Source organism: Rattus rattus, chromosome 13 (assembly GCF_011064425.1).
Source record: "Rattus rattus isolate New Zealand chromosome 13, Rrattus_CSIRO_v1, whole genome shotgun sequence".
Taxonomy (NCBI): Eukaryota; Metazoa; Chordata; class Mammalia; order Rodentia; family Muridae; genus Rattus; species Rattus rattus.
Window position 1 is genome coordinate 59,256,969 of NC_046166.1, and position 27,995 is coordinate 59,284,963.

At 48.5% G+C, this 27,995-nt stretch overlaps 1 protein-coding gene across 1 annotated transcript; it reads right to left on the reverse strand.

Moving 5' to 3' along the window:
• Positions 1 to 640: 640 nt before the first annotated feature.
• On the reverse strand, positions 641 to 15,219 carry Eif4ebp1 (eukaryotic translation initiation factor 4E binding protein 1). Its single transcript, XM_032918783.1, has 3 exons — positions 14,991 to 15,219; positions 2,504 to 2,683; positions 641 to 1,112 (listed from the first exon to the last, which is right to left on the reverse strand). Exons 1-3 carry the CDS (start codon positions 15,130 to 15,132, stop codon positions 1,081 to 1,083), a joined length of 354 nt encoding a protein of 117 aa, XP_032774674.1. The 5' UTR covers positions 15,133 to 15,219; the 3' UTR covers positions 641 to 1,080.
• Between the last annotated feature and the right edge of the window lie 12,776 nt (positions 15,220 to 27,995).

Below are 27,995 nucleotides of genomic sequence, written 5' to 3' on the forward strand. Positions count from 1 at the left end.
CCTGAGACACCTGCCACACCAGTCTGAGTCTAGCAGTCAAGACTCAGAAAAATGGCTTTCTTTACCAATTGCTAAGTCACATTCACACACAGAAGTACCTGCTGTGTCCATAAAGGAACTCGTGACATCCCACCCTTCCTCATCCCGGCTCCCCAAGACCATCTGACGTTTGTAACACTGGGTGTCTGCCTCCTCTCATTCCCAGCTACACCACGTCCTCCAAGCTCCACCCCCAGCCCCCCCCCCCAACTCATCTAACATGGACCACTGATAACCAGTCCTATACAATCTACCTCATGCTACCTTTTTTAATGGGTACATGATACACCTCAGTAAAATCCTTACTATTATCTCCTCTGCACCCACCATGGCAGCACACACAGAGATGACGACAAAGACCGCATGCGCGCACGTGGACCAAAGGCTCTACACTGGCGCAGGCTCAGGGGAAAAGTGACCACCTCGCTGGACAAAGGTAATACTTGCTACTAAAAATAGTAACAGAGCAGCAGACCTCAGCCGTAAAATGACAGTAAGGCGTGCTCTGCTGACCCAGAGGGCTGGTATAACAATTGCATAAGACAATGTAAAGGAAAAATACACCATAAGCACTGAACAGAGAGTAAACGGTGTCATCATATCAACTTGGAAACAGTTCAGACAGGGCCCGGCTGTGGGCCTAGGGTAAATGTGGCTTTTATTTCCTCTCAGGGAAAGAAGTAAAGGGTGGCTTTCCCAGGTACCCCAACCTAAGGTAAGGTGGGTGTGCTCCAGAGGTTGGGGCTAGAATTGCCAGATCATTCCGACAGACTCCTCTGTGTCCACTCGCTGGCGCTTGATGCAGGGAGGGTGTAGGTGAGAGTCATTCCCCTGGAGTAGCAGCTCAGTATCAACAGAGGCACAAGGAGGTATGTGCTGGTATTCACAAAATGGAAGGCAGAGCAGGTGCCCTGAGTGAGGAGCAGGACTGGGTGGCCGATCCACACCCAGTGTCTGCCGGGTACAAGGCCTGACTGCTGTGGCTCTCCTCCCAAGGGCCCCAGGGGCCCAGAAGCATCACTGCGTTCTATGGCTGGTCCCTTAAATGTCCATCTCAAACTGTGACTCTTCACCTGCAGAGAGAGGAGACAGACAGCCAATAAACAAGTAGCAAACGGAAGCACTCCAGGCTTAGAGGCCAGAGAGAAGACATCGTCTTTGTTATTCTCATAGGTCAGGTGGAAGCGAGAGCTGCTGCCAAAGAGAAACAAGAGAAGTTGACGAGGCTAGGAGAGGAGCTTCCTCATAAGCGCGGCGGTGACAGTGCTGAATTTTCTGTAAATCCGATTTTTAGTACGTGGCCTAAGGGGTGGAGCTTTGTGTCCTGTGTCCAGTTAAGGAAATTTAAAAGTACACCTACACCACCACCACTACCACCGCCTAACTCTATACGGGGCAACCAAGCCATTGTTCAGGGTTGAGAGGTAATACACCATCAGAAACTAGGAGTGGCAGGTGCAAGAGTAAATGGCAGTCTTCAGTTAACAGTGACAATTTCAGGTGTCGCCTAACTTCATCCTCTGTCATCGTTGGCTTGGGGTGAGAAGGTAAAGGTGAGAGGTTCTGTGCAATGACTGGGAAATCCCTCCACCCTTGAACATGTGGCAGGGACCCACAGGTGTAGCCTGGTAACCACTTGTCACACTGCTCTCCGCAGGCAGTCAAATCCACCTTCCTACTGCTATCTACTTCCCTCCACCCCCACCCCGCCCCAGTCCATCTCAGTCTAAATGTTGCCTGTCCTGGGCTGCTGGGCTGCCAGGGTAAATAGGAATCCTATCCTACAGAGCCATGGGGTGTCAGCAGCTCCCTGTCTGAGCCTGCTGCTCTGCCTTTAGGGTAGGGAGTCAGAAGTGGTCCCGTGACTGCGGGGATCTGGACATGCTTGCGAAACACGGTCCCACACCGGAGAGTTCACGCTGACTGCCAGGGTGGCCGCTTTGATTGTTTTCGGGAGGAGGGGGGCACCAGGAAGGACCTAGATATAAATGTCAGCGCTTCCGTGACAATAGGAGGCATTGTCTGCCTGTCCTCATCAATAATCCACTTAATGACCAGTAACCCTGCCAGGAGGTACCTGGGTTTACTTTTTATCTTGTAGACGTGTAATTTCCTAGAGGGAAAGTACGCCGTGTCTTTGATAAGCTGTCTCCTTGCATCAAGAGTATCACTGCTGTGTTCCACTAATATAGAGAGGCGGGATGATGAAAGGCGCTGGGTAAAGCCTATGTCACTTAAATCAGCTCCTTAATGACCTGATGCGGAAGATCCTTGAGGGCTTTGGAGCTTTGTAGGGGGCAAGCTGGCACCAATAAGAGTTCCAGTTCCCATTCATCCCCCACCCTCTGGTCTCATCACAGCTGCCCCTCAAAAGGTGGATGGTCACCATCACCCTCGCCCTGAAACGTGGAATTCCTAAGAACAGACAATCCCCCTCCCAGTTCAGGGCCTGGACAGGACTCACCACCTGCCCGCTTATCTTCCGGGCTGCTGTGCAGATGGCTCTGGCTGGCCTGCATGGGAGGCTCATCGCTGGTAGGGCTAGTGACCCCTGGAATGGTTGGCAGGTCCTTTGGGGGTGTTTTGGCCACAGGCGAGTTCCGACACTCCATCAGGAATTTCCGGTCATAGATGATTCTGGTTCCTGGTGAGGAAGGTGTGATAAGGGAGTTGGTAAGGACTCCTGGAACCCCTTTGCCTGTTGCTTTTCCCGCTTCCTGTGAAGGACCAGTCACAGCAGAGGCAGCAGTTTCCTTCATACAATCTGGACCAAAAGGGGAGTCAGGCTGATCAAGGGTCCTGCCAACCTGACCACGTCTCTGCTCCACTGCCTACCCTCCAACACCATTTGGGGAGCCTCTCCCCCATAGAGTGCTTGCTGGCCACCAAGATGCATCTTTGTTTTCTCAGAGCTCTGAACACCCTATGCTATATAGTCTCTCGACCTCCCACCCCTCAACCCTCCCTGTCAGTTACACATGACAAGCACAGCACACAGAAAAGGTGGTCCCACCCCTGTCACCGCACCATTCCATCCCACAGGACTCCAGTAGGTCGATCATTTACCACAGAAAGACAATGGGTCCCTCCCTGCAGAGACTTTTCCCTGCCAGGTCTTTGCAGAAAGAGGAAACGCTCTATCCGATCCAGAAAGGACTTAGGCTGAGCCCTTCTCCGAACCTCACTACATCGACCTGCCTGCATCACTCTTGAAGGGCAGGCAGGGACGCCAGTCCCATTCTACCCGACCTCCTATCACAAGTTAGTCTCATTCCCCGGGGTGGCGGGGGTCAGTCTCAGTGCACTGTTCTCTAGCGGTAAACCACACTCAGGATCCTCCGCCCAGGCAGCCGCCTGAACACCACCATATAAAGGAACGTTTCCGAAGGTGAGGGAGCACGATCACTGAGGTGACGGTGAGTGGATGAACTTATCCACAGCCTCCCGGGGCCTCTAACACGGCAGCACTGGTGGTCTATTTTTAACCCCTCGACTTCCTGATCGCTTTCTTCCCAGCACATCTCCAGCAGACAATGGTATCCAGCTGGAATTTAAAAACTGTCTTTGCCTTTCTATTTATAGTTAGTTTACCCTCGGCCGATGACAAGTAAGTCTGCTTCCTCGCACGCAATGGCGGTAGCCAGCTTCCTTCTTTATAGGGACTATACACCATTAGTTACATATTATATAATGTTATATACCAGGCGTAATGAAAATAAATTAAGGGCTGGCTAGGTGGCTCAGCTGGCAAAGGCACCTACCTGTCACCAAACCTGGTGTCCTGAGCCCAAAACCAGAAACCTGCACGCAGGAGAGAATCAATTCTCACAAGATGTCATCTGACCTCCGTACGCATGGTGTGGCGGTATGCAGGCACCCACGCCTATACCCATTCTTATTCATAGCCTATACCCATTCTTATTCATATTCTCTTCCTCTCTCTCTTCCTCTCTCTCTCACCCTCTCTCTCCTCCTCTTCCCTCTTCCACTTTTTCTTTCCTCCTTCTCTTCTCCCCCCCCCTCTCTCTTTTCTCTCTCTCTCTCTCTCTGTCTCTCTCTCCCTCTCTCTCTCTCTCTCTCTCTCCCTCTCTCTCTCTCTCTCTCTGTCTCTCCTCTCCTCTCTCTCTCTCTCTCCTCTTTCTCCCTCTCCCTCTCTCTCTTTCTCTCTCTCTCTCTCTCTCTCTCTCTCTCTCTCTCTCTCTCACACACACACACACACACCTCCTTTCGTTCCCCCTCTCCCTCCCTCTCAATAAGTACAAAAATAAATGTTTTAAAAACAAATCAATGAGTCTTGGCCTGGGATTGGGACAGAATCTCTGACAGCTTCTGAAATGCCCTTAAGCACACTCCTACCATCTTCTCCGGTTTGTTTAAATGAATGGCTTTCCTGACATTGATGACGGGCTTTGTACTACCTGGAGAACGGTCTACGAAAACTTCCGGGTTTAAATGAGTAAGTGCACAGTAAACCGAGTTAAAAGAACAGATAGCTAGTGAGAGATGGGTAGACAGACAAGACAGACAGTATTGAATCAGTCAAACATCCAGCAGCAGTCTACTCCAAGGCAGCCAGCTGGAGTTCCCAGTAGAGTCGCAAGCCAAAGCAGATGGTCCCAGCAGCAGTCTACTCCAAGGCAGCCAGCTGGAGTTCCCAGTAGAGTCGCAAGCCAAAGCAGATGGTCCGTCCCCTCAAGGCAAGGCTTTAACAGGTGAGCCTAACAAACAGCGGACAGAGGAGACGCCATCAAACTGTGTGTTCCCAACACCCAGCAGAGGGAGTAGGGAAGCTGAGGTAGGCAGCTGGAGCCTCGGATTGAGCCTTCTCTCCACAGATGAGCTTCCAAACCATGAGACGGTGCTACCCACATTGAGCAAGGGTCTATCCTCAGTTAATCCACCCTGCAAATGTCCTCAGGCACCCCCACAGCTGCACCTCCTCAGGGTCCTGCATATTATTTGGAGACAGGGTCTTTCTATACAGCCCTGGTTGTCACAGAGCTTGCTATGTAGAGCCACTGCAGACCCTTTCATAGCGTGATGCAAACGACAGTGACCCTGGTTGTCAGTGGGTCCCCCTCTAGTTGTTCTCAAGGGCATTTTTTACCCTCCGGCTGGGATGCCCGCTCTCTTCCCTCCGGTTACACGGGGACCAGACACTGAGATAAACACACTTGGGTCTCAAGTGGAGGTGGTAACCCTGCATGTACAGCCGGCTTATCAGTCATCCCAAAGCAGCACAGAACAATTTACCAATATAACGCACATCTCAGATTATTATAAAAAAAAAAAAAAAAAACCGACCAACTGAAAAAAGCGAACACGCTGTGTCCTACAGCGTGAGACATTCAGCCAGGATATCATTCTTCATAAACAAGGTCATCTCGGTATGCAAATTTGTCTTTAATAGACGGTCAAATTATATGTACGCCCCCCAAAATTGTCTTTAAACAAATTTATGATTTTATCAGTGAATGTTTGATAATGTATACCTATTTCATATACTACATACCTTGGATTATATAAAAACTCATGCTAGATAGAAGAGGTCAAGCAAAGAAGGTTTAAGAGATCCTGATTGCCAGGTGTGGTGCCACTCCCAGCACTCAGGAGGCTGAGGCAGGAAGATCTCCGAGTTCGAGGCCAGCCTGGTCTACATGGCAATTTCTAGGATAGACAGGGCTAAAGAGAGAGACCCTATTTCCAAAAACTATGCAGAACCCTGAGGAGATGCAGCTGTGGGAGTGCCTGAGGACATTTGCAGGGAGGATTAGCTGAGGATAGACCATCTCTCATGGTTTAGAAGCCAGCAAGGCACCAGGATCGCCCTTCTCTCTGCTTCCTGCCCACCCTAAAGACCCGCCTCTACCACAAACTCCTGCAGCCATCATGTTCTGCCCAAGGGCAAGGAGTCAACTGACTGTGGACTGAACTGAGAAGTCAGGAGCCAAAATAAATATCCGGCTTTAAGTTTTCCTGTCAGGGATCTGGTCACAGTGAGGAGAAAAGTAAGAAGGTGCAAAATAAGTAAGTATATATAAATAATGTTGAGGTAGGCAGTGCACACACACAGCGAGCCACAGGTCAGTTGTGGAGCTTGAATCCAGAGCCTACTAGGTGCTGGGGTGAAAGTTCAAAGTTCACCTTTGAACTTCCTGTGGACTAACGTTCTTTCTTGCTGAGTCTTGACATACAACTGTCCCGTTTGCTAGCTAGCTCTACTCTGTGGACAAGATACCACTTTCTCTACCTGTGCCTCAACGGTCTCTCCAAGACCTCAAAATGGGCCAGGCGGTCATCACGGCAACTTCATCAAACGGTGTGCGTTAGAACAGTGGCCTTCCCATGAGACCCCTGCACAAACGCTAACAATTATTCTGTCCAGTAAAGGTTTAAGTTGACAAGCTGCCAACAGTTGATCTGTCCCACCCACAGCAGGGCCCAGTTCCAAGGCCAAAGTGGGGATGCTTCAGAAGGAAGGTAAGCAACCCAGAGAGAGACTTGGGGGTAGTGTGAGGGCAAGAAGGGGCATCCTCCATCTCTCTCAGACACACAGAATATGGAAATCATCATGAATTTAGGTATGGCTGGTAGCCTTCGGGACTTTTAATTCCTGAAATGCATGAAGTATAGATTAAGTGTTTACTCCCAAGGCATAGTTCAACACTGATGCCACTTTTCCTGGGCGCACGAGTGGGGACACATTCCCAGGGATCTAATTTTCTCACCTGTCAACCAGGGGTGTTATCCTGGGCTCGCTGAGACTATATTTAAAGCACTAGCCATCACCATCTATTTTTAGGATCCCTTAATGTGCAAACCGCATGGAACTTGGAGGCACAAGCCCTGGACTCAAAACGAGAAATCACCTACCTAAAAAACCTCAATTTCTGGGCCCCAGTTCTTTCTGGGCCACACAAAGAAGATAAGAAAAACACTCACACCCCAAAGGAGTTATCATCAAGACTGAATAAGACATACCAATATCCCGAGAGCTAGAGTTACCATCCCATGAGAACATCTGCCTTACATGCACAAGGCCTTGGGGGATCAAACACTAAATAAAAATAAGACAGCCATGCACGGTGGTATGTGCCTCTCCAATACAAGCGCTCAGGAGACAGAGGCAATTGGATCTCTGGAAGTTCGAGGCCAGTCTACAGAATTCCAAGACAGCCAGGACAATGTAAAGACCATTTCATAAGCAGGCAGACAGACATAGAGATGGATGGATGGATGGATGGATGGATGGATGGATGGATGGATGGCCAGTCTCAAGCAAGCAGAGTAAACTTATCAGAAAGAAAATGTTTATGAAGGAACAGGAAGTGAGGCACGGTGCTGCACAACTACACTACAAGCACTTGGGAGGCAGAGGGAGGAGGATCAACAAGGTAACGTCGTTCTTCCCTACACAGTGAGTTTTTATGGCCAGCTTGGGCTAAAAAAAAAAAAATAAAATAAATCGAACAAATAATATTATCTCGGGACGGGGGGGGCTTATGAAGCTACCAGATACCAAATGTGGCCAATCCATGAGGAGCACCAAGTCACCTTTCCTCCTCAGAGGCTCTGACAAGAACAAGGCTTTTACAGAGACTTTTAGAACAAAATGGCTGAAATTATTCTAAGGCTGGTCAAGCACCTTCCCCTTTGCTGACCTCTCCCCACGTGACTCAAAATGCACCAGTGCAGAGTGTGGGTGCCACAAGCCCTTACCAAGAAGGGGTGCCCTGCTCTCCAGGCGTCTCCCGAAACACAGCAAGTGCTGCTTCACTGGGAGTGGGTGGGAGCTGTTATGAACTGTACTGTGTTCCTCCAAACTCACGTGTTGAAGCCTGAACCCCAGTGCCTCAGAACATGGCACTTGGAGAGGTCTTTATAGGGAAGGCAATGTGAACCCTTTAGAGTGGATCCTGATCTGGTGTCACCGAGTATCCTCAGAAGAGGAAATGATGTATGCCCAGACCCACAGACAGAAGACCATAAGCTGACAGGAGAGAAGGTAGCCATCTGCAAGCTGGGAGGAGAGGCCTCAGAAGGAACCAACCTCACCCTGGTCTTAGACCTCCAGTTACCAACCGTAAGAGAAGTTTCGCAGTTTAAGCTATCTCACTGGTAGTATTTTCATATAGCAGCTGTAGCGAGCTGTGATCGACTGGCTGGGATTTCCCTTTTCCGGTGCTTGGGATTAAACCCAGGTCCCATACACGCTTGTTCTTCCACTGAGCTACAACTCCAGTCCAAACACACGTTCTATTCAAGACGACTGCTCTAATCATCTCTCTGAGTGTTTTGTGACAGGGTCTCGTGTAGCCCAGTCCACCTTCGAATGCAATACATAGCTGAGGCTATCTCAGTTACTTCTCTATTGCTATAATAAGACGCCACCACTAAGACAACTTACAAAATAAAGCATTTAATATGGGGCTTAGAGTCCCCATATTAGATCCCCATATAGATTAGTTCCCATATAGATCATCATGGCAGGAAGCATGGTAGCAGGCAGGCAGCCAGGCAGGCATGGTGCTGGATGGAGCTAAGAGCTGAAAGCTTCCAGTGACACACCTCCTCCAACAAGGCCACACCTCCTAATCCTTCCCAAACAGTTCCACCCACTAGGGAACAGCATTCAGATATATACACCTCTAGGAGCCATTCTCATTCAAAACACCCACGCTGGCCCTGAACATCTGATCCTCCTGTCTTCCTCTCCAGAGTACTGGTCTCAAACATGTGCCGTTGCAGCCAGCTGAGAAACCTGCTTTGCAACCTTCACACTGCATGCTGCCAACCAATGCTCTAAACGGACTGCACCTCCTCTACTCAAGCCAATTGCTAGTGCCCAGAAAACCCAGGCCTTTCCAGGTAAAATGAGAGTGGTGGGTTGGACATAAGCCCTGCAATGCAATGGTCCTGAAGCCTGGCATTCAGAAGAAGCAGGAAAAAAGCAAACAAAACAAAAAAAAATACAACAAACAACAGCAAAAACAAGTAGTTCACACGCCTGAGAAGTATCAGTAGAACGATGAGGATTTTAAGGTCATCCTCAAATGTGAGGTCATCCTGACTGGACTACAGAAGATCCTGTCTCAAAAAAAAAAAAAAAAAAAAAAAAAGGCGGCCACCCCATCTTCCTACCACCCCCGCTTGAAGCTGGAGTGCCCCCAAGAACAAAATGCTTTTAAAGTGATGTGGCAAGGCGCCCATGCCTCTGCCCTGGGTTATCTGGTGCTTGTTCATAAGTTCAAGCTCCTTTGAGCCCCAAGGAGGCACTGGACAAACCCCCAGCAAGCAATGGACTCACATGTGGATAAGGCCACTTTGGACCTTGCAGCCCAGGGCAATCCAGCTGCAGCTTTAGTCAACTCTGCCAAAACCAGCAAAGGACAGACATGAGCAATAAACCACTGTTTATGTTACCGAGTTTGGGGTCCGTTTGTTAAAAGATTAGTGACAACCTAGTATAGCCATCTCCACCCTGGAGTTCCCAGCGGAGACCCAGGCATCAGGAAAGAACATAGACATCCTCAGGGAATGCTTCATTCTGGGCTCCCTTTAGCCCCCTATATCTTCATCTTTCCCCTAAAGATCAGCCCAGGGCATCACACATGCTAGGAGGGGCACTGTGCCACGAAGCCACACCCGGCACAACTCGTCACCTTCTGAACACCAGACCTGGCATTAGGTCCCGGGGACACGACGACTGCTTTGGAAGAACATCCTGTCTAACCCGAGAAACTAGCATGTCAACAGACTCATGGCCGTGATTCACCACGGAGAAAGATAGCTGACGTAAGAATCAGACCAGAAAGTAACGGATGTTTTTGTTTATTTGCCTGAGTATATGGGGATTCATATGCACAAATGAATGCTAAGGAGGGGGGGAAAAAAGGTCACTTTAAGCAATCTTCATTTTCAATATTGCTATTCCCTTCTAACTCATTTTCCTGAGCATCAAATGAAGGCTCAATTTGGAAAAAAAATGATTCAATGTTTAGCACCATTCTATCTGCCTCTCTCCGCCTAAGTCGGTAATGACTTTTACTGTTATGGTTGGGGAGAATCAAACTCACCTTGCAAATAATGAATACCTGTCGCTTTGGGAGGATATTGAAAAGAAAAAGGCAACCTCTGAAGGTCACTAAAACCTAGAGGCTTGCCTCCTTAGACCGCCATGTAGCACGGAGACAAGCTCTGTTGGATTATCAGACATCTTCTGCGGCCCTGGGGTCCATGTACAAAACCACAAAGCAAAATCACTGTGAGTGGGGCTGGAGAGATGGCTCAGAGGTTAAGAGCACTGGCTGCTCTTCCTGAGGTCCTGAGTTCAATACCCAGCATCCACATGATGGCTCACAACTGTCTGTAATGGGATCCAATGCTCTCTTCGAGTGTGTCTGAAGACAGCTTCAGTGTACACATACACATAAAATAAATCTTTTTTTTTTTTAAAATATCGGGGTTGGGGATTTAGCTCAGTGGTAGAGCGCTTGCCTAGCAATTGCAAGGCCCTGGGTTCGGTCCCCAGCTCCAAAAAAAAAGAAAAAAGAAAAAGAAAAATCACCATGGGTTATAGACCCAAAGGACAGAGGATGTCTATGGAACCCCTTCAATCTGAAGATATGCCTTTGATTCTTAGAATCATGTCTCCCTTCCAATTTACTGAACTATTAAGTACAACTGGCAAATAAAAATTTTATATACTTACACTGGAGGCCACATGCCTATCTTCCTAGCCCTCGGAGAGACAGGCAGGAGGATCACCCGTGTTGAGGCCAACCTAGGCTAGTTGGTAAGATCCTACCTTAAAGAAGAGTAGGAAGAAAGAAAAAGGAGAGAGGAGAGAGAGAAATAGAGAGAAGGAGGCAGAACTACTAGTACAAGTACACAGAATGATGACCTACTGTCACACTAGGAAATGCAAAATAAATCCCACAATTAAAGCAATCAGCATATGTCTCCGATGTCTGTTTGTGTAAGGAAGGATATGGCTAAGGTTGCTCTTAGCTGATTTCTAGTAAACACCGCAGGGTTAATTATAGCCACGGGTGAGTACACCCCTGCAATTTATCCCTCTCATAACTGAAAGTCTGTGCCAAACATCTAGTCCCCTAACTCCCAACACAGCCGTTCTCTCATACACTTGATATTCATGCTCCAGCCTCCGGCCCTCCTCCGCGCCCTCCCTTTATGTCAGATCCTCTTGCAGAGCTGGTTGTCACTGAGTTTCCCTCCCATCCTCCCGATCCTCTGTGTTTTTATTTTAATTTTGGGGAGAAGTTCCTGTGGAAGCCAGAAGAGGCAACCCCTCCAGCTAGAATCATAGCGGGCAGAGGTCCAGGGGCATCCTGTAGGTGCTAAAGGACAGACCTTTCCGAGAGCAGCACGCACTTTTTGACCCGAGCCATCTCTTCCGGCCCATGCTTGTACCGCATCTCAGCTGTATCTTCACCTGAATCCCAACCCTCCGTGTCAGACTACCTTCCTAGTCAGGATGCAGGGCATGCCTTAAAAACCAAGAGGCCTCAACGGGAAGTTTAGAGCGCTCTACCCAACTCCTTCCAATTCAGTATTTATGTTCCAGAACCTAACGTATATTGTTTCGAACACTATAAAAGGAAGCTCGGGTGCGTGAGAGAGAGATGGGGACCATTCTATCTCCTTGCTGGTTCGATATCCAAGCTCTCTCATTTGGCCCATAATAATATCCTCAGCTGTAACTTCTCCCCTCTATGTGAGTAAGATCTAGGGAGAGGAAGGACATCCAAGGACATTAAGTCACCAGCAGCAGCACCCAGCCCGCTCCCCTCTTCCCGGCACTGCCAGAGCTAAACACTTGGCAGCCACCTCAAGGTTGGCTTCCTAGACCGAGGCTTTTTTCTCTGATAGGGTCTGGCTATGAAGGTCTGGCTGACCTGGAACTTACTATGCACACTGTGACCAGGCTAGCTTCAACCTCACAAAGATCTTCCTGTCTCTGCCCCATGACATTCACCTTCACCACTAAACAAAGCAACGTCATTAACACCTCCCACCCTACCTGCTTGTCTGATGAACCTCACCCAGGTACTATTAGGTACGACCACCCAAACAACTTTTGTAGGTTTCGAGGTCAAACATCCATCCTGGGCGTTCACTAGAAGATCCTGTTTACGACATTGCTGGCAATCTTAGAGACTCCGAGCTTCAAATATTCTTGTCTTCAAACACTCCCTTCAGAAATGTCCTAGGTTACCGAAGAGTTAGTGACCACTGACCAGAGTCTCAGGAATGGGTCCCAGGAATGGATATTCGGGCCACCTGCTGTGTCCTTGCCACCAGAGGCAGCTGCTTCAAAGCCATCCTCAGCTGCAGTGGCTTCCTGCAGTATTTCTTCAAGAGGTGCTTACAGCCCCTACAGGTCAAGCCACACGCCAAGGTGTGTAGAAAGCCTAAGTTCAAGAAATGTCAGCCTGGGGGTTGGGGATTTAGTTCAGCGGTAGAGCGCTTGCCTAGGAAGCAAAGGCCCTGGGTTGGAAAGGAAAAAAAAAAAAAAAAAAAAAAACGTCGGCCTGACTTTATGCCTGGATGGAATGAATCTATTTTGCCAGACTCATAAAGATCTGAAAGGAGGGGAGATCATATATATGTATATACACATGCATACATACACGCATACATACATACAAACATACACACATATACACACATGCACACACATACATACACATATACATACATTCATGGGTTTTGTTGCTGCTTGTCCCTTTCACCTGGAATTCCTGAGTTCTCAAAATGGAATGTGGCCGCTCAAACATATAATGGTTAGACAAATGGCTCAGCCCAGCTTCAAGCTCACAGGCTTTATACACCTATAGATCCCGGAGGACATAGTAAATGTGTCCCAGTCGGCCCCTGATACATGTACGAAAATTCAAAAGCTAGATGGATTTTCAGGGAAGAATAAGGGAGAGCAAACAGAAATAGCCCAAAAGGTATTCAACGGCCAAGACAATAAAGAAAACCTGAATGGCCAGATGTGGCGGTGCACACCGTAACTCCCAGCACTCAGGAGGCTGAGGCCGCTGGATCTCTGTGTAGCCCTGGCTGTCCTGTAACAGGTCTCACTCTGTAGACCTCTGCCCTCCGATTCTGTATTTAATCGGGGTTCTAAGGGATGAGAAACACTCCGGAGCAAATGGGTCAAGCTTCTGCAGGTTGGCAGAGGTGACCTGGAATGAATGGCCTTTGGGACAAGATCCCACTCCTAAACTAAAGAATAGGCTTGCTGACTTCGGCAGGAACAAGCAAGACTTTCCTCAGTTGTGGACCATGCAACACACACACACACACACACACACACACACACACACATACACAATAACAACCACAAACAAACAGAACTGACAAGGGCCAGCTGGCTTTGGGGACCTGATAGCTTTCTCCCAGTTAAGAAGCAAATGCTTCTTCCTCTTCAAAGACAATAGGAACTGCCCGGTTGGCCAAAGAGAACACTTCCCAGGCCACAGTGAGAAGTGGCTCAGAGTTCATTACAAACAGTACTGGCTGCGGCTACTCAGCTAACCTGTCCATCCAGAAAGAGAGAAAAAAGTTTCCCATCTCCGTGCCTTATTTAAAACAAAACAAAACAACCCCACCCAGATTCACACCTCACCTAAAAGGACCCAACTGTCTGTGGAACTCTGTGCCCCACACAAAGTTCTGTGAAAAGACAAAAGGTGCCAACAGCTTGGACTAAAAAGAGGCCAGGAGGGCCAGAAGCCTGCAGAGAACTTTTCCTTGGCCATTTCTAATGAGAGGGAGAACGCTTTCTCCCCCTACCTGCTTGCTACTTCTTGCTGTGTCTAGGGAACCGCAATGCGTACAGACACGTGCTCAAGCAGCGAGGCCTTGGTACTGTGTTCTGAAGATCACAGCACTCACTGGACACTGATCTCCAAGATCCCTTCATCGGTAGCTTGGTTCTGGGATCTGGCTGTGCTCCCTGGTGTAGGGACAGCTGCCCGAGAAAATAGGCATGTGGCCTGGCTGCGCCGGCAGTGGCCCAAGGTTCACCACCGCGCCAGGGTTTCTCTTGTTTTTGAGTTGTAAGAGGAGTAGTTGGGGGAGGAGACCGGGGGAGGGGAGAAGCGCAAAAGTGGGTGGGAGCAGCGCGAGGATTGGGAGGGAAGTAGGGAGCCACGAGGATTTCATCACGCAAACGGGCGGGTAGGTTTCATCAGCGCCTATACTGGGGCTGGGAATGCCTGGTTCCCGGAGGCCGGCCCCCACCCGCGCCAACTCAGCTTCCTCTTCCTCATCCTCCGCCACTTGGGCGAATTCAGCGCTGCGCCCTGCCCCCAGGCCCGAGGAACGTGTTGTTCTGCACTACACCAGATGCGGCCCCTGCAGGGACCTCTCTCTCTCTCTCCTAACAGGCTCGATGCCACAGGTGGCCAAGACGTTCTTCTGAGGCAGGGAGCACCTCCAGCACCCAGCCTCCATTAATGAGCGAGTGCCCAACGCAAAAATGTGGGTTGCTCCCCGAAAAGGTTAAAAAGTGTGCAGGCGTCATTTATCCCAAGAGAGATGAACTAAACTTAATCTCCAGGCCACCCACTTTCCCTGATCCTGTCCTACCCTAGAACTACCCTGACACCCACAGAGGCCGCCCTTAAGCACATGGTGGTCCTGGCAGAGTGCCTATCTGTATGCTCAGGGCACTCTGCGGTGTCTCCCAGGAAAATTCTAAGGTAGGCAGTTTGCAGCCTGGTCTCCTGACCACGCTCCACCACACCCAGAAGGCGGGCAACCGAGACGGCGACCCTTCTGCTTTCCCGACGCCCCTTGTCCTTTCTGTCCAGCTACCGAACCCCCGTATGCCGCCCTCCCCGTCGCAAGAGAGACTCCGGATCCCGGCGTAGCCTCCAGCCCCCCCGAGGTTGCCCGGGACCCCGGCCCGCACCTACCTCCCGGGGTGGTGCTGAAGAGCGTGCCGCCGGGGGTGGTGCTGTAGTCCCCGGGCGGGAGCTGCACGCCGTCGCCGAGGGCTACGCGGCGAGTGGGGATGGCCCGGCTGGGAGTCTGGCTGCAACTGCTGCCCGCCGACATGTCTCCTGCACGCCGCCCACGACCCTCCAGCAACCCCGCGGCACCTCGGCCCAGCCCTTCTCGTGCCCGTCCCGCCCCTTCCGCCTGGGCTCCACGCCCCCAGAGACTTGCGGTCCGCCCGGCCCCACCCAGCTCCAGCCCGCTGCCTGCAAGTGGTTCCCAGCTGCTGACCTAGGCAGGAACCCCAAAGCTGGCCCCTTGTGTTCCCGGGTTCCTCCCCAAGACTCTGGGAAGAACTATGTAGAGGCGACCGGTGGCGGAGTTCTCCGATTTAGTGGCAGCGTCTCAGCGTACCAGACCGCCTGTTTTCTATATTAGGATGTGACCTATCGATCCCGGGCCGTTCCAAAGAGAAGAAAGGGTGGGCTGATCCCTCGCCCTTCTTAACGTTTCTTCAGCTTTCCCCGGTACAGTAGGAGTCAGAGCAGTGGCTGCACAACGCACATTCCTGGACTTGAAAGGAGTGGTGGAAGAGTAAGAGGAAACTAGCCAGCCAGCTGGGAACCGAATATAAAACTGATAAGGAATGGGTAGGGACGGTGGGCTGGGAAGGATTAGAGTTGATTCAAGAACCCAATAGTACCTGGATTGGGTTCTACTCCAGCACTTTGTCTGGTAGTCGCTAGGGAAGGAAAGGAAAATACATGTCCAATCGATTTCGGAGAGTCTGTGGCAGCCTCCAAGTGGGAGGATATGCCTATAATCCCCGCACTGTGGAAGCTGAAGCCCTAGGAGGATCCCGAGTTGACAGCCAGACTACTTAATGAGACTCCATCTCAACAAAACATAGCATGTAAACAATAACAACCACGAACAGCAGAAAACCCAAGTTCAGAAACGGGCGGGGTTTTACACAAGATCTCACAGCTGTTGAATACACATCTGAGGCCGAGGTAGGGCCAGAACCCAGTTGTCATTGTTGTTCAGGCTAGCCTGAGAGAACACAGTAGGCCACCTTCCTCCCTTTGGGAGAAGCGTTTTGAAAGGAGTTTTGCCTTTTGCTTTGTTTGGTTGTTCTAGAGGCCCCAGATTTCCTGGAACTAAGATTTCAGGGAAGGGCCTGCTTACGAAGGCCAACATTCAAGCTCAAAATTCAAGTGCTACACACTTGTCCCAGCAATTACGAGACGGAAGCAGAAGTCTAGCCTGTGCTACATAGCCAAACCCTGACTCTGACAAAAGAGAAAGCTGGAACTGGGCAAGCCAGTTCACATACTCCTCATACTGGAGAAACTGAAGCAGGATTACCACAAAGTTGAGGCCAGAGTTATGGTGAGTTTGAGTCACAGCCTGAGCCAGACATGTAAGACCTTGTCTTAAACCGTGAAAGAGAGAGAAAAACGGGACCAGGGGAAGCTTGGAATGCAGCATACTTGGTAGACAGTTTACCTAGTACACACTAGATTCATGGTTAAATCCCAAGCACCAACATAAAAACTGAATATGGTGGCACTTTGTAAACTTGTAATCCCAGAACTCAGGAAGTAAAGGTTGGGTGATCAGAAGTTCAAGTCCATCCTCAGCTATATATCTATAGGCAACCTGTCTCAATTTTTAAAAGTAGTGGGGTGAAGGGAGTCTTAATAGCTACGAAGGCACTAAAAGACTGGAGATATCTAAGCTTGGAATCTCTTGGTTCGGAAACCCCGTAGTCCCTTGTACAAAGATAGAGCTGGTGTGGTGGTTTGAATAAGAATGGCCCCCATACATTTGAATTTTTGGTCATCAGAGAGTGGCACTACTTGAGAAGGATTAGGAGGTGTGGCCTTTATTAGCATTCTGTCTAAGCTTCACCCCACAGTTGCCTGGCAACACCCAGGTATGCCTGACTCAGTAAAAAGGGGGCTGCTTGCCCCCCTCTTGCTCTCTTGCTCCTCTCTTCCTCTTGCCTTCCTGCCCCCACTCTCTTCCCAATCCCCATCCTCCTCTCTCCACATGCTCACGGCCATCCTCTATGTCTCTCCTCTCTCTCTCTCTCTCTCTCTCTCTCTCCTCTCTCTCCCTCTCTTACTACCCTCTTAACCCCTCCCCATGCCCTGAATAAACTCTATTCTATACTATACCAGCATGCTGCTAGTCTCTCAGGGAGAAGGGATGCCTTCCCCCTTCTCACAGAGGCACCCCCTTCCCCCACACCTCACCACACATCCACAGAACATATCCCCCCTCTCTTTATCTTTTTATAAACACGTCGGCCTTGTTAAAGGAAATGTGTCAATGAGGGTGGGCTTTGAGGTTTCAAATGTCCAAGCCAGGCCCGATGGCTCTCTCTCTCTTACTGCTGCCTACAGATCCAAATAGGGAAGTCTCATCTACCTCTCCAGCACCATGTCTGCCTGGGTGCCACCATGCTCCCCACCATGGTGATAAAAGATTATACCCCTAAAACTGTAAGAAGCCTCCATTAAATGTGTTCTTTTATAAGAGTTGCAGTGGTCACGGTGGCTCGTCACAGCAAGAGAACACTGACTAAGACAGCTACCCCTAAGGCACTCAGGTAGATTCAGGTGATTGCCAACAAGTCTACCACCACAGCTAGGAGGGACCTGAGCCTAAGGGTAAGCGCCATTTCCCTGCCTTCCACTAAGTAGCTCTCCTCTAATGAACTACAAGGACTCTGAGCATGGCCATTTTAAGAATTTTCTTACAAATTCTCTGCTCAATTCTGTCTCTCGCACAACCATTTTGCCCATGGTGATTCCTGCCTCTTTCGGGCAGGAATTCATTCATATCAAGTCTTCTAATTGAATATAAAAGGATATAGGGGGTTGAGATGGCCAAGCAGATAAAGGTACTTCATGCCAACTCTAACCTGAGTTCCATCCCTGTGAGAGAGCGAGAACAGATTCCCACAAAATGACCTCTTCCCTCTACATGAACACCATAACATATTTTTACATGCACCCTATGCACTTGCACAAAACAAATAAGTGTAAAAATTTTAATGGATATAAGAAGCTAGGCTGACATTGGTCCTCCCAGTACTTGGGAGATGGAATCAGGAAGATCAAGAGTTTAAGGTCATCCTGGGCTATGAAACACACTTCAAGTGCAGTCTGAAGCACACGACCCTGTCTGAAAGGGAAGTGGAGGGGAAAAGAGCCCCTCACAGACAAGATTACACGTACTTCTCACCTCAGATGTGGAAGTGGAGATTCCTCACAGGAGCTAAGTAATCCTACTGCAAGGGCTCTACAGGACCAGTTCTGACACTGCCTGGCTACAGGCAGTATCAGACCCACCAAATTGGGGTTGTAGTCACAGAAGGGTTCAGATTTCAGTTACAAGTGGAGACCGTGCCCTGTGCGTTTTGAAATGCTTGCTGTCAGTTGAATTCCCACAACACTGCTTCTCCCGGCTTGAATAATCTGCCATAGCAGTTCCTCGAACTCAGGGGAGAGCCTTCATCACAACCCCTAGTTTCTTATAAAGAAAGTTACACAGTCTGCAAAGAACAGCTGGACTGGAAGATGCACAGGGCCAAGCATGGAAGAAATCTCTCTACCTTTCTGGTGTTGTATAACACTCTGCCCCCAGTTAAAGCATTCCCTGCGGGAGGGAGAAAGGAGGCAGGGAAAACTCAGAAAATAAACTTACCTGACTCCGGAAGTTCAGGGAAGTTTCAAAACACTAAGTTAAGAAAGTTACAAGACAAAGGTGGCCCCTCCCCTCCAAATCCTCCCATGTCACCGCGACCACCTTCCCTGCAAATCTCTGTATGCTTTTTTAAACCCACAGAGTACTGTTGCCATGTGCATAGGCTATCCACTGGAAGATGTGTAGCCCATCAGCAGTCACATCCCTGAAGAAAATTGCCATACTCCTTCCCTGAATCCATCCACTGCTGGTAGTTCCTCGGCTAGGGGTAGATTTTCTAACCCCTTGTCCATGCTGGGCCTCTGGCTGTCTTGATCTTGTGAACATGTTGTGACTGCAGACTGTGTACTCCTGTGAGCTGTGGCCATGCTGTGCCCAGAAAATGCTGTTTGAACAGTAGTTGTCTCCTACTCTTTCTGTCTTTCCGCTCTCTCCAAGATGATCCTGAGCCTGAGGGAGGCAGATGTAATAGCAATTCCCATTTAGGGCTGAACACTCTGTCACCTCTATGATCTGTCTGTCTAACCTGTTGTTGTTGCTGTTGTTGTTGTTGTTGTTGTTGTTGTTGAGATAAATTCTCCTCGTGTAGCCTTGGCTGGCTTAGAACTCACTATATGGACCAGGTTGGTCTTGAACTCATGGAGATCTGCTTGCCTCTGCCCCAGAGTACGGAGAATCAAAGCATGTGCCACCACGCCTGGACCACAATCTCTTATTCCCTGCACCCTGACCAGTTGTACATCTCAATGTCAGTCATGATCTAGTGCGAAAAGAAGCTTCTCTGATAAGGATTTAGAAATGTCCTAATCTGTGGAATAAAGGTGTGTATTTAGGGGCAGTTTGATACCATATACATTCAACAGAATAGTAATGATAGGGTTTCTCCTAGGGCCCATCACCTACCCAGCCAAAGGTTCTGGTCCCAGTTACAGTACCAGTCTGGAATTCCATTTATGGACCGGGCCTCGATCAAGCCAACAATAACATAAAAAAGGGAGGGGCAGTTTTTGCTGACCTCTTACCCACCACCCACTCTGATGGAACCTTTATAGCAGCTTCACAACCATTTAAGTTAACATTACCTTTGCTTCACGATAAGGAAAATGAGAGATACGTTTGGGGTGTGGGTTAGCCTCCCTATGCCCAAAACCCAAGTTCAAATATCTTTATTCCCTACTTAACATGAAGAATAGGCTTCACCACCACTCCAGTGAGCTCCAAACTAAGGTAAGTTCAATAATAGCCATGGAGCCCGTGAAATGGATGACAGCTCTACCAGGGAATGGCTTTTGTTGGTCTGGTTTCTAGAGATAGGATCTCATAGAGCCCAGACTGGCCTTGAACATTCCAGCGTTACCCAAGCTGACCTTGAGCTCCTGATCTTCCGCCTGAGCAATGGGGTTACAGACATGAATCACCACAACAGGTAACCCAGCAGGTTTTCATGTGGAGCTAAAGCAACCCCCAGAGAAAAGCAAAGAGCGGTTGGGGGAAGAACAGGGTTAGGGAGCTGTGACACGAGGATGAACTGCCACACTCGAGCCTGAGCAACCCACATTGGTTGGAGACTGGAGAGTAGAAGGTCGCAGAAGGCCCCAGCCGATTTGGTTCCCACGGAAGCCTCTCTTGCTGACTATTCCTGCCTCCTCCCTCAGCATGCTCTGATGTCTCTTCATTCTCTTATAAAAAGACACCAATCGGGGCTGGAGAGATGGCTCAGCGGTTAAGAGCACCCGACTGTTCTTCCAGAGGTCATGAGTTCAATTCCCAGCAACCACATGGTGGCTCACAACCATCTGTAATGGGATCCGATGCCCTCTTCTGGTGTGTCTGAAGACAGCTACAGTGTACTTATATATAATGATAAATAAATAAATCTTTAAAAAAAAAAAAAAAAAGACACCAATCCCACTGTAGGGCAACCTGATGATCTAATTACTCTCCAAAGGTCCTGCCTTTCAATATTATCTCATGGAATGAATATTCAACTCCACACAGGAGACTGGAATGGGTTCCTTCTCTGGGTAATGACATCGGTCCTCTTCCCAGGGCCCTGCTAAGGCTCTGGTGTGACTGCCTTTGCCTTCCCTTCTACCGACTCACACTGGACCCCACCATTCACCCTTCTGGCTTCACATCAGTTAGCACGGCCAACACCGTTGATAATGACGTAGATTCCCAAGCTGTTGATAAAGCGTCCAGTCCGTAAGGACATAGACAGAAAGGTCCTGGGTACCAGTTCACTTTCTATTTCTGGGAACTTTCACAAATCACTTGGGGAGAAAGGTGAGTAGAGTTGCCTATTTAAAACAGTAGCCTTCCTGGGGCCATGGGGGACTTAGAGGGACTCTAAAAAGCTCTGCGGAAAAGCCTGCCTTCAGGGTTCTCAGCCTGCACAGCTGCCCAAGACACGCCCATTATCTGAGGTATAAAATAAGGCAAAAGGAGACAGCATGTGTGTCAGTGTGCTGGGGGCTTTGCACTTCTAGAAGATAGTCTGACCCTAGAGGTTAGCATGTACACAGGAGAAAGCTTCTGAATAAGGAAAAAAGAAAGGCCTGGGAGTGTGGTGGGACGGGGCTTGACTGGAAATTGTGGGTTTGAAGCCACAGTGGAGCGTGGGAAGTGCAAGAGGCCATCATCAAAAGAGAGACACCCCAGGGTTCCTTCGAAGTCCTGCAGCTACTGGGCCAGGGCGCCCTCTAGCGCCTTCCTGTTTCTCCTCATGTTGCTTTTGTTTCATATTTGCTTTGTTAACATTTGCTTTGTTTAACCTCTGCCTAGGCTGGCATTAAACCTGGGACTCCTGATCTTCCCTTAAGAGTTGGGATTGCAAGCATGCACCACCACTCTAAGCCAAAAGAAATTTCCTTTTTTAATAAAATCAATTCAAGGGCTGGAAGACGGCTCTGTTGGTGTCTAGCATCATTTGATATTCTCAATAGAGGATCTGGGTTTTGTTCCCAGGATCCACATGGTGGTTCACAACCATCCTCATCTCCAGTTCCAGGGAATCCAACACTCTTTTCTGGCCTCCAAGGGCACCAGGCACACCAGGCATATATGCAGGCAAAGCACACATACACGTAAAAGTGGAACAGTTAATAATAAAATAGAGCCATTTCATAAATTGACCAGTAGGAAAGGCACCTAATTTCTCTGCTTTCCTTTCACCTAGTTTCTCATCCCAGCTCCCAGCAGCCCAACCGAGGGAAGTGGTTCAGCTAATCAGCTTCAAGGCTACCTCTTCCTTGGCAGATCTGATCACCAAAGCTGTGCCCTCCTGCCTCATGGTTCAGGGTGAGCGGCTCTGCCTTTGCCCTTTCTGCTTCTCACCTTGGGCTAGAAAAGACTTCAAGAACTCTTCCTGGGTAGGCGTTGTACAAGGGCAAGCATCTTATTTCTGATGGGGGAGTGGGGTTCAAGGATAAATGTCTGACAAGCTGAAACCACTTCCCCTAAACCACTAGAGAAGCATCCCTGGTGATAGGCTCCTCCCATCTCGCCAGCTAAAGAGCCTGTGACCTCAGACCCCAAGCACAGGCCTCAAGATTGCACATATGGAGAGCGATATGGAATCTATCTATCCTGGGTCTATCGAAGTGCAAAGCCGGTGACTCAGCCACTGCCCTTTGTGAGAGTTGGTGGGCAAGGTGGCTGTTATAAAATAGATACTCTCCCTGTCCCCAAAAGAAAAGATGGGGCCCTGATGATTCCACTGGAAAATTCTGTTTGTTCCGTTTTGAAACAGGACAGGGTCTCACTCTGTATGCCTGGCTGGCCTGAAACCCACTATGTGGACCAAGCTGAGCTCACACTTGCAATAATCCTCCTTTTCCTCCTCATCCTCCCCCTCCTCCTCTTCCTCCCTCCTCCTTCTTCTCCCCTTCCTCTTCTTCCTCCTCTTCCTCCTCCTTCTTCCCCTCGCTCTGTTCCCAAGTACTGGGATTACAGGCGTGAGCCACCAGACCTGGCTTTGCCCTGGAGAACTCTATCAATACCGACATCAATGCTGTACAGCTACTCCAGAGCCCAGGAATATCTTCCAGTTCATTCTACCAAGCTATCATTGTCATACCAAACAAGACTGAGAGGGCACTAGAAGTAAAACTATCAGCTAATAGCTCTCTTGAACTCACATGTAAAACACCCAATTAAATATCCACAAATTAGAAGTCCCCCCTTGAGGAGAAGCCCGGTGCCATCTTTAAAACAAGCTTCACTTCACTTAGAACAAAGCTTCACTTTGGCTAGGAATCAAAGCAACTAGGAAACTGCTCCTTGGCGAGGAGGGAGACTGAGGCATTGCCCTGAGATCTGGAGAAACCCGGCACTGAGCCCCTGCGGCATAGCAGAGGGGAGGAGCCACAGAACACAAAAGCAGAGACTCAGTGGAGAAAACCCACAGAGCAAAAAGGCAGACAGAGCTTAGCTGGTCTGAGGACACTCTGGGGAATCCTGAGTTAATGCCTGGCTCGGTAACAAGTGCCATCTTGAAAAGTTTTCTTCGTCCCAAACTTACTGCTATGGAAACAAGTTCCTACTGTAGGATATTTGATCACACTGTGACCCCCTGAGGTTGTGTTGTTTACTGGGGGAAAAAAGCAAAACACTGTTTCTAGTTGTGGTGTGGTTCAGCCTTTAGCACACATCTTTAATCCAGTGTGGCTGGAATCCAGACATGCCCTTAACATGTACCTTTAATCCCAAACAATGAAGGCAAAGTTAGTTTGTAGAAGGAAGCACCCGTGTTTAAAAAGTGACATCTAATTGAGTGGCAGGTGAAGTGACAAATCAGAGAAAGACTTAACTGAATAGGTTGTAGTGTGTAATTAGTTACTACTACACTACTTGAGCTCTGGGCGGATCACAGTAGCAGCCCCCACCCTTGGATTTGTGCATGAAACACACACACACACACACACACACACACATCAAAACCAAGAAACAGAAATAAGGGTCAGATTATGTTGAGCATTAGCCCATGTTTCCATGTATTTGTAGGGTCAGGGAACCTGTTCCCAACAGCCAACACCACATGGGTAGGAACCTCCTCTAGTCTAAGGAATTTATCTCATATAATGTTCAAGATACTTATAATATGTCCTGGGGTAAACATTGCAGAACTCATTTATCGGAATGAGAATTTTTAAACACTCACTGTGGCAGAAGTGGGCTTTTAACAACTAAAACGTTCTCTCGCAATGACACGCTGACTGTGATTCGTCGCCATTGCTTCAAGCTTGCGGGGGTAGTGGGACTATTGCAAATGGTAGAAACATTTTCACTCGCATTTTTCTTCTTCCTCAGATATCATCTGGCTGTAGTCTGGATCCTAGCGGGTCCCCAAAGGCCTACATGTTAAAGACTTGGTGCCCAGCCTGTGGCATTATTGGGAAGTTGTGAAACCTTAAAGAGGTGGGGTCTAATGGCACGTGCCCTTGAAAGGGACACTAGAGTCTAGCCTTTTCCTCCTTCTCTTCTTTACTCCCTGTCTCAGATTCTGTTGCTGTGACTAAACACTCTGACAAAAAAGCAACTTGGGGAAGAAAGGGTTCTTCATCTCTTACAAGTTAAGAGTTCATCATAAAGGAAGACAGAGAAGGAGCTCCACTTGGAACCCTGACAGCAGGAACCGAAGCAGAGGCTATAGAATGCTTTCTGGCTTGCTCTCCAGATCACGTTCAGCTACCTTCCATATACATCCTAAGACCCCGTGTCCAGGGGTGTACCACCCACAATTCCTTGAAACTTCCCATATTAATCACCAATCAGGAAAGTCCCCCTCACAGACACGCCCACAGGCCAGTCTGATGGAGGCAAGGCTTCAGTTGAAGTTCCCTCTTCCCGCAGAGCCTACATCAGCAGTTCCCAACCTGTGGGCAGCGACCATTGGAAAATAATTATTTCTGATGATCTTGGAAACACCCCAACCATAAATTTATTTTCATTGCTAATTCATAACTGTTATTTTGCTATTGAGCAATGGCTTATTTCCTAAGACCATAGGAAATATGTATTTTCCAGTGGTCAAGACCCATGGGTTGAGAAACACTGGTCTAGATTATGTCAAGTTGACAAAAATTAATTAATTAATTAATTAATTAAATAGCCAGCACTCTTCTGCACCAGTCTGTCTCCATCATTATCGTCAGACTGTCTTGACCCACCACCTCCCAGTAATGGCACAGAGACCTTTTGGTATTTATGAAAGCTTAGGCTTGTTCCCAACTAGCTCATATAACTTAATAACCCATTTATACTAGTCCACCTTTGCCACATGGTCCATTACCTCTCAATCAGTCCCCTGTATGTCTGGCTGTCAAATTCCCACCTCTCGTTTCTTCCCATAATTCATATCTCTGCCCAGATGCCCTGCCTTTCCTCTCCTGTCCTGCAACACGTCATCAGCTCTTTATGTAACCAATCAGAGGGCGATAGAGAAGATGTTTGCAAAATACTTAGGCAATACAAAATAACAATACCAAGATCCAGCTTGTATTCAACTCGTAGCCAATACGGAAATCAGCATTTGAATAATACAAGACAACCTTGACACGGTGCACAAAATAAGATTATCCCATCACACCACGGCACAAACAGCATCCACTGCCACAGTGCCTGCCATGATTGATCATGGCCTAACACTCCCCACACTAAAACAAGACTTCTCTCTTTCTAAGTAGGCTATCACGGGCATTTTTTTCTTAGAGATAGATGCTGGCTAATGGGCTTTCTGTCTTCAGGGATGTGACCTAGTCTAGACATAAACTTCATGTCTGTGCACCTCCACTCCCCCACTTACCCATCAAGAAACCATTCAAAATTCAAAGCTACCACCCCAAAGTTTTCTGGGATTAGTGTCTGTCTTTTGCCCACCTCCTACATGCCCACTTGAAGCGCAGCACACTATACCACATCACTTCCATGAACTGGTGAGTGTTCCTGGTTTGCAGACAAGTATTTCATTGTCAATGTAAGGTAACAAGTTAATATAAAATCACCCTGTTCTTGGTCTGCTCCAGAACCCAAGACTTGGAAATCCCTACCCCCATGAGTCATTGTTAACCACCATTCTGTATTCTTCCAGTAGCTCACTGCACATGCTCCAAAGACCCTATAAAAGCTTACCCCTCTACGCAGTCCACAGAATCTGATGTTTAATCATTTCACTATTATTAGAAATTTTGACTACTTCATTTCTGGGTCTGCCAGATGGTTCTGGGCCAAAAGGCTGAAGACAGATGCTCCAATGTTATAAGAAATTAGGGGACTGTCTAGGCAGTCAGCTGTCTCTACAATTTGTTTCAGTTTTGATAGCTATGTTTTTATGCTTCCTATATATTTGGGTAATATGTAACTCATTATTGGATTTCTGATTGGGTTGAGGACTAGTTTATAGTCTCATAAGCAAACGTCAGTTGTCTAGCATTGAGAGAAATGATACAGAGTTGAAAGCATGGTTTTCAGGTGGTGATATGGGCTAAAATCAAAGCATAACTCGGGTATAGAATTTTAAGCTCTTCAGTTAGGATATGCAGGTAGAGTACTTTATCTTATTGATAAATATTATGGACTGAATGTTAATGTCATACTCTGCAATTTACATAATCGTTATGGTTATGCTCAATGTATGCCTGAGAGAAGAACGGTTTTTTTATTTGGACAGAGAAGGCGAGGTGTTTGGGGATTGATTCTAATGCTTTGATTTAATCAAGAATCTGCAGGTCCAAATGCTGAAGGTCCTTGCCCCCACTTGGTGTTTGATCAATCAGTAAAGACGCCAGTGGCCAATGGCTGGGCAAAGGGAGATGGGGTGGGACCTTTAGATTTGAGCAGGCTAGGAACTGGAAAAAAAGAGACAGGACATCAGATTTAGAGCTGCAGAAGAAAAAGCCAACAAGCCATGCAAGAATTTGGGTAAGTGTCCACTGGCCACCTCCCCAACTGGGCCTGGGGTAACAGGCAGAGGATTAGAACTGCCCGGTCATTGAGCTAGACAGCATGTTAAAAATAAACTTGTGTGTGTGTGTGTGTGTGTGTGTGTGTGTGTGTCTGTGTGTGTGTCTGTGTGTGTGTCTGTGTGTGTGTGTGTGTGTGTGTGTCTCTGTGTGTGTCTGTGTGTGTGTGTCTGTGTGTCTGTGTGTGTGTCTGTGTGTGCGTGTCTGTGTGTGTCTCTGTGTATGTGTCTGTGTCTGTGTGTCTATATGTGTGTCTGTGTGTGTGTGTCTGTGTCTCTGTGTATGTGTCTGTGTCTGTGTGTCTCTCTGTGTGTCTCTGTGTGTGTGTCTCTGTGTGTGTCTCTCTGTGTGTCTCTCTGTGTGTCTCTGTGTGTGTATCTGTGAGTGTCTCTCTGTGTGTCTCTGTGTGTGTGTGTCTGTGTGAGTGTGTGTCTGTGTCTGTGTGTGTCTGTGTCTGTGTGTGTCTGTGTGTGTGTGTGTCTGTGTGTGTGTCTCTGTGTGTGTCTGTGTGAGTGTGTGCGTGTGTATTTCATTTGCAGATCCAGTATGCTGCTGGGCGGGTGGCTGGAGGAACACAACCCACCCGGAGCATAAAGCAGAGTAACCAAGCTGCACACTACAAGACGCTACCCTGGTCTGCAGAGGCGTCACTGCACTGGCACTGGTTTCCAATCTAGAGGTTAATGTTTACTAGCAGAAAGGGAAGCAAACCAAACCAAGCCAAACAGCCCTAAACGATCAGTGATTGGTCATGAAAACTCCCACAGAAATAGTGGCTGCCTTGACCCAGCACAGCACGGGTCATCACGGGTCTTTCCTTTGTTCGTGTGTTTTGTGAATACTCCCCATTGCTCTGCAAGATCCCCAAGCTATCACTCTACAGAACCTATATACACCCCCCCTTCTTGGACAGACTGGAAAAGGCTCCTGACAAACACTGAAGCAGTTGCTAACACTAACATCTAACGTTTGCATCCTCCGGCTGACCTCGCCCACATGCCAGGCTCTGGTTAACCACAACCTTTCCATGCCCAGGGCTGAGAGCAGAAGACAGTGGCCCCTGGGGAATATCTCTTCCAGTAGAGGAACGGACACAGTAGTCTGCTAGTGTGAAATATGGGGAAAGGGTGGGACAGGCAGTGGGGGAAGATTCTTTGTCTGTCTGTCTGTCTGTCTGTCTGTCTTTATCTGTCTGTCTTTACCTGTCTGTCTGTCTTTCTCTGTCTTTCTGTCTCTGTCTCTCTGTCTGTCTCTCTCTGTCGTCTGCTTCTCTCTGTGTGTATGTGTCTGTCTCTCTGTCTCTGT

Bases quoted from the DNA above. Each gene is read 5' to 3' on its own strand.
- Eif4ebp1 (XM_032918783.1), bottom strand. From the start codon at position 15,132: ATGTCGGCGGGCAGCAGTTGCAGCCAGACTCCCAGCCGGGCCATCCCC. The intron at 2,684-14,990 runs GTAGGTGCGGGC...CTTCCTCACCAG, and splicing joins CTTCAGCACCACCCCGGGAG to GAACCAGAATCATCTATGAC. The intron at 1,113-2,503 runs GTGAGTCCTGTC...CTCTCTCTGCAG, and splicing joins GGAAGATAAGCGGGCAGGTG to GTGAAGAGTCACAGTTTGAG.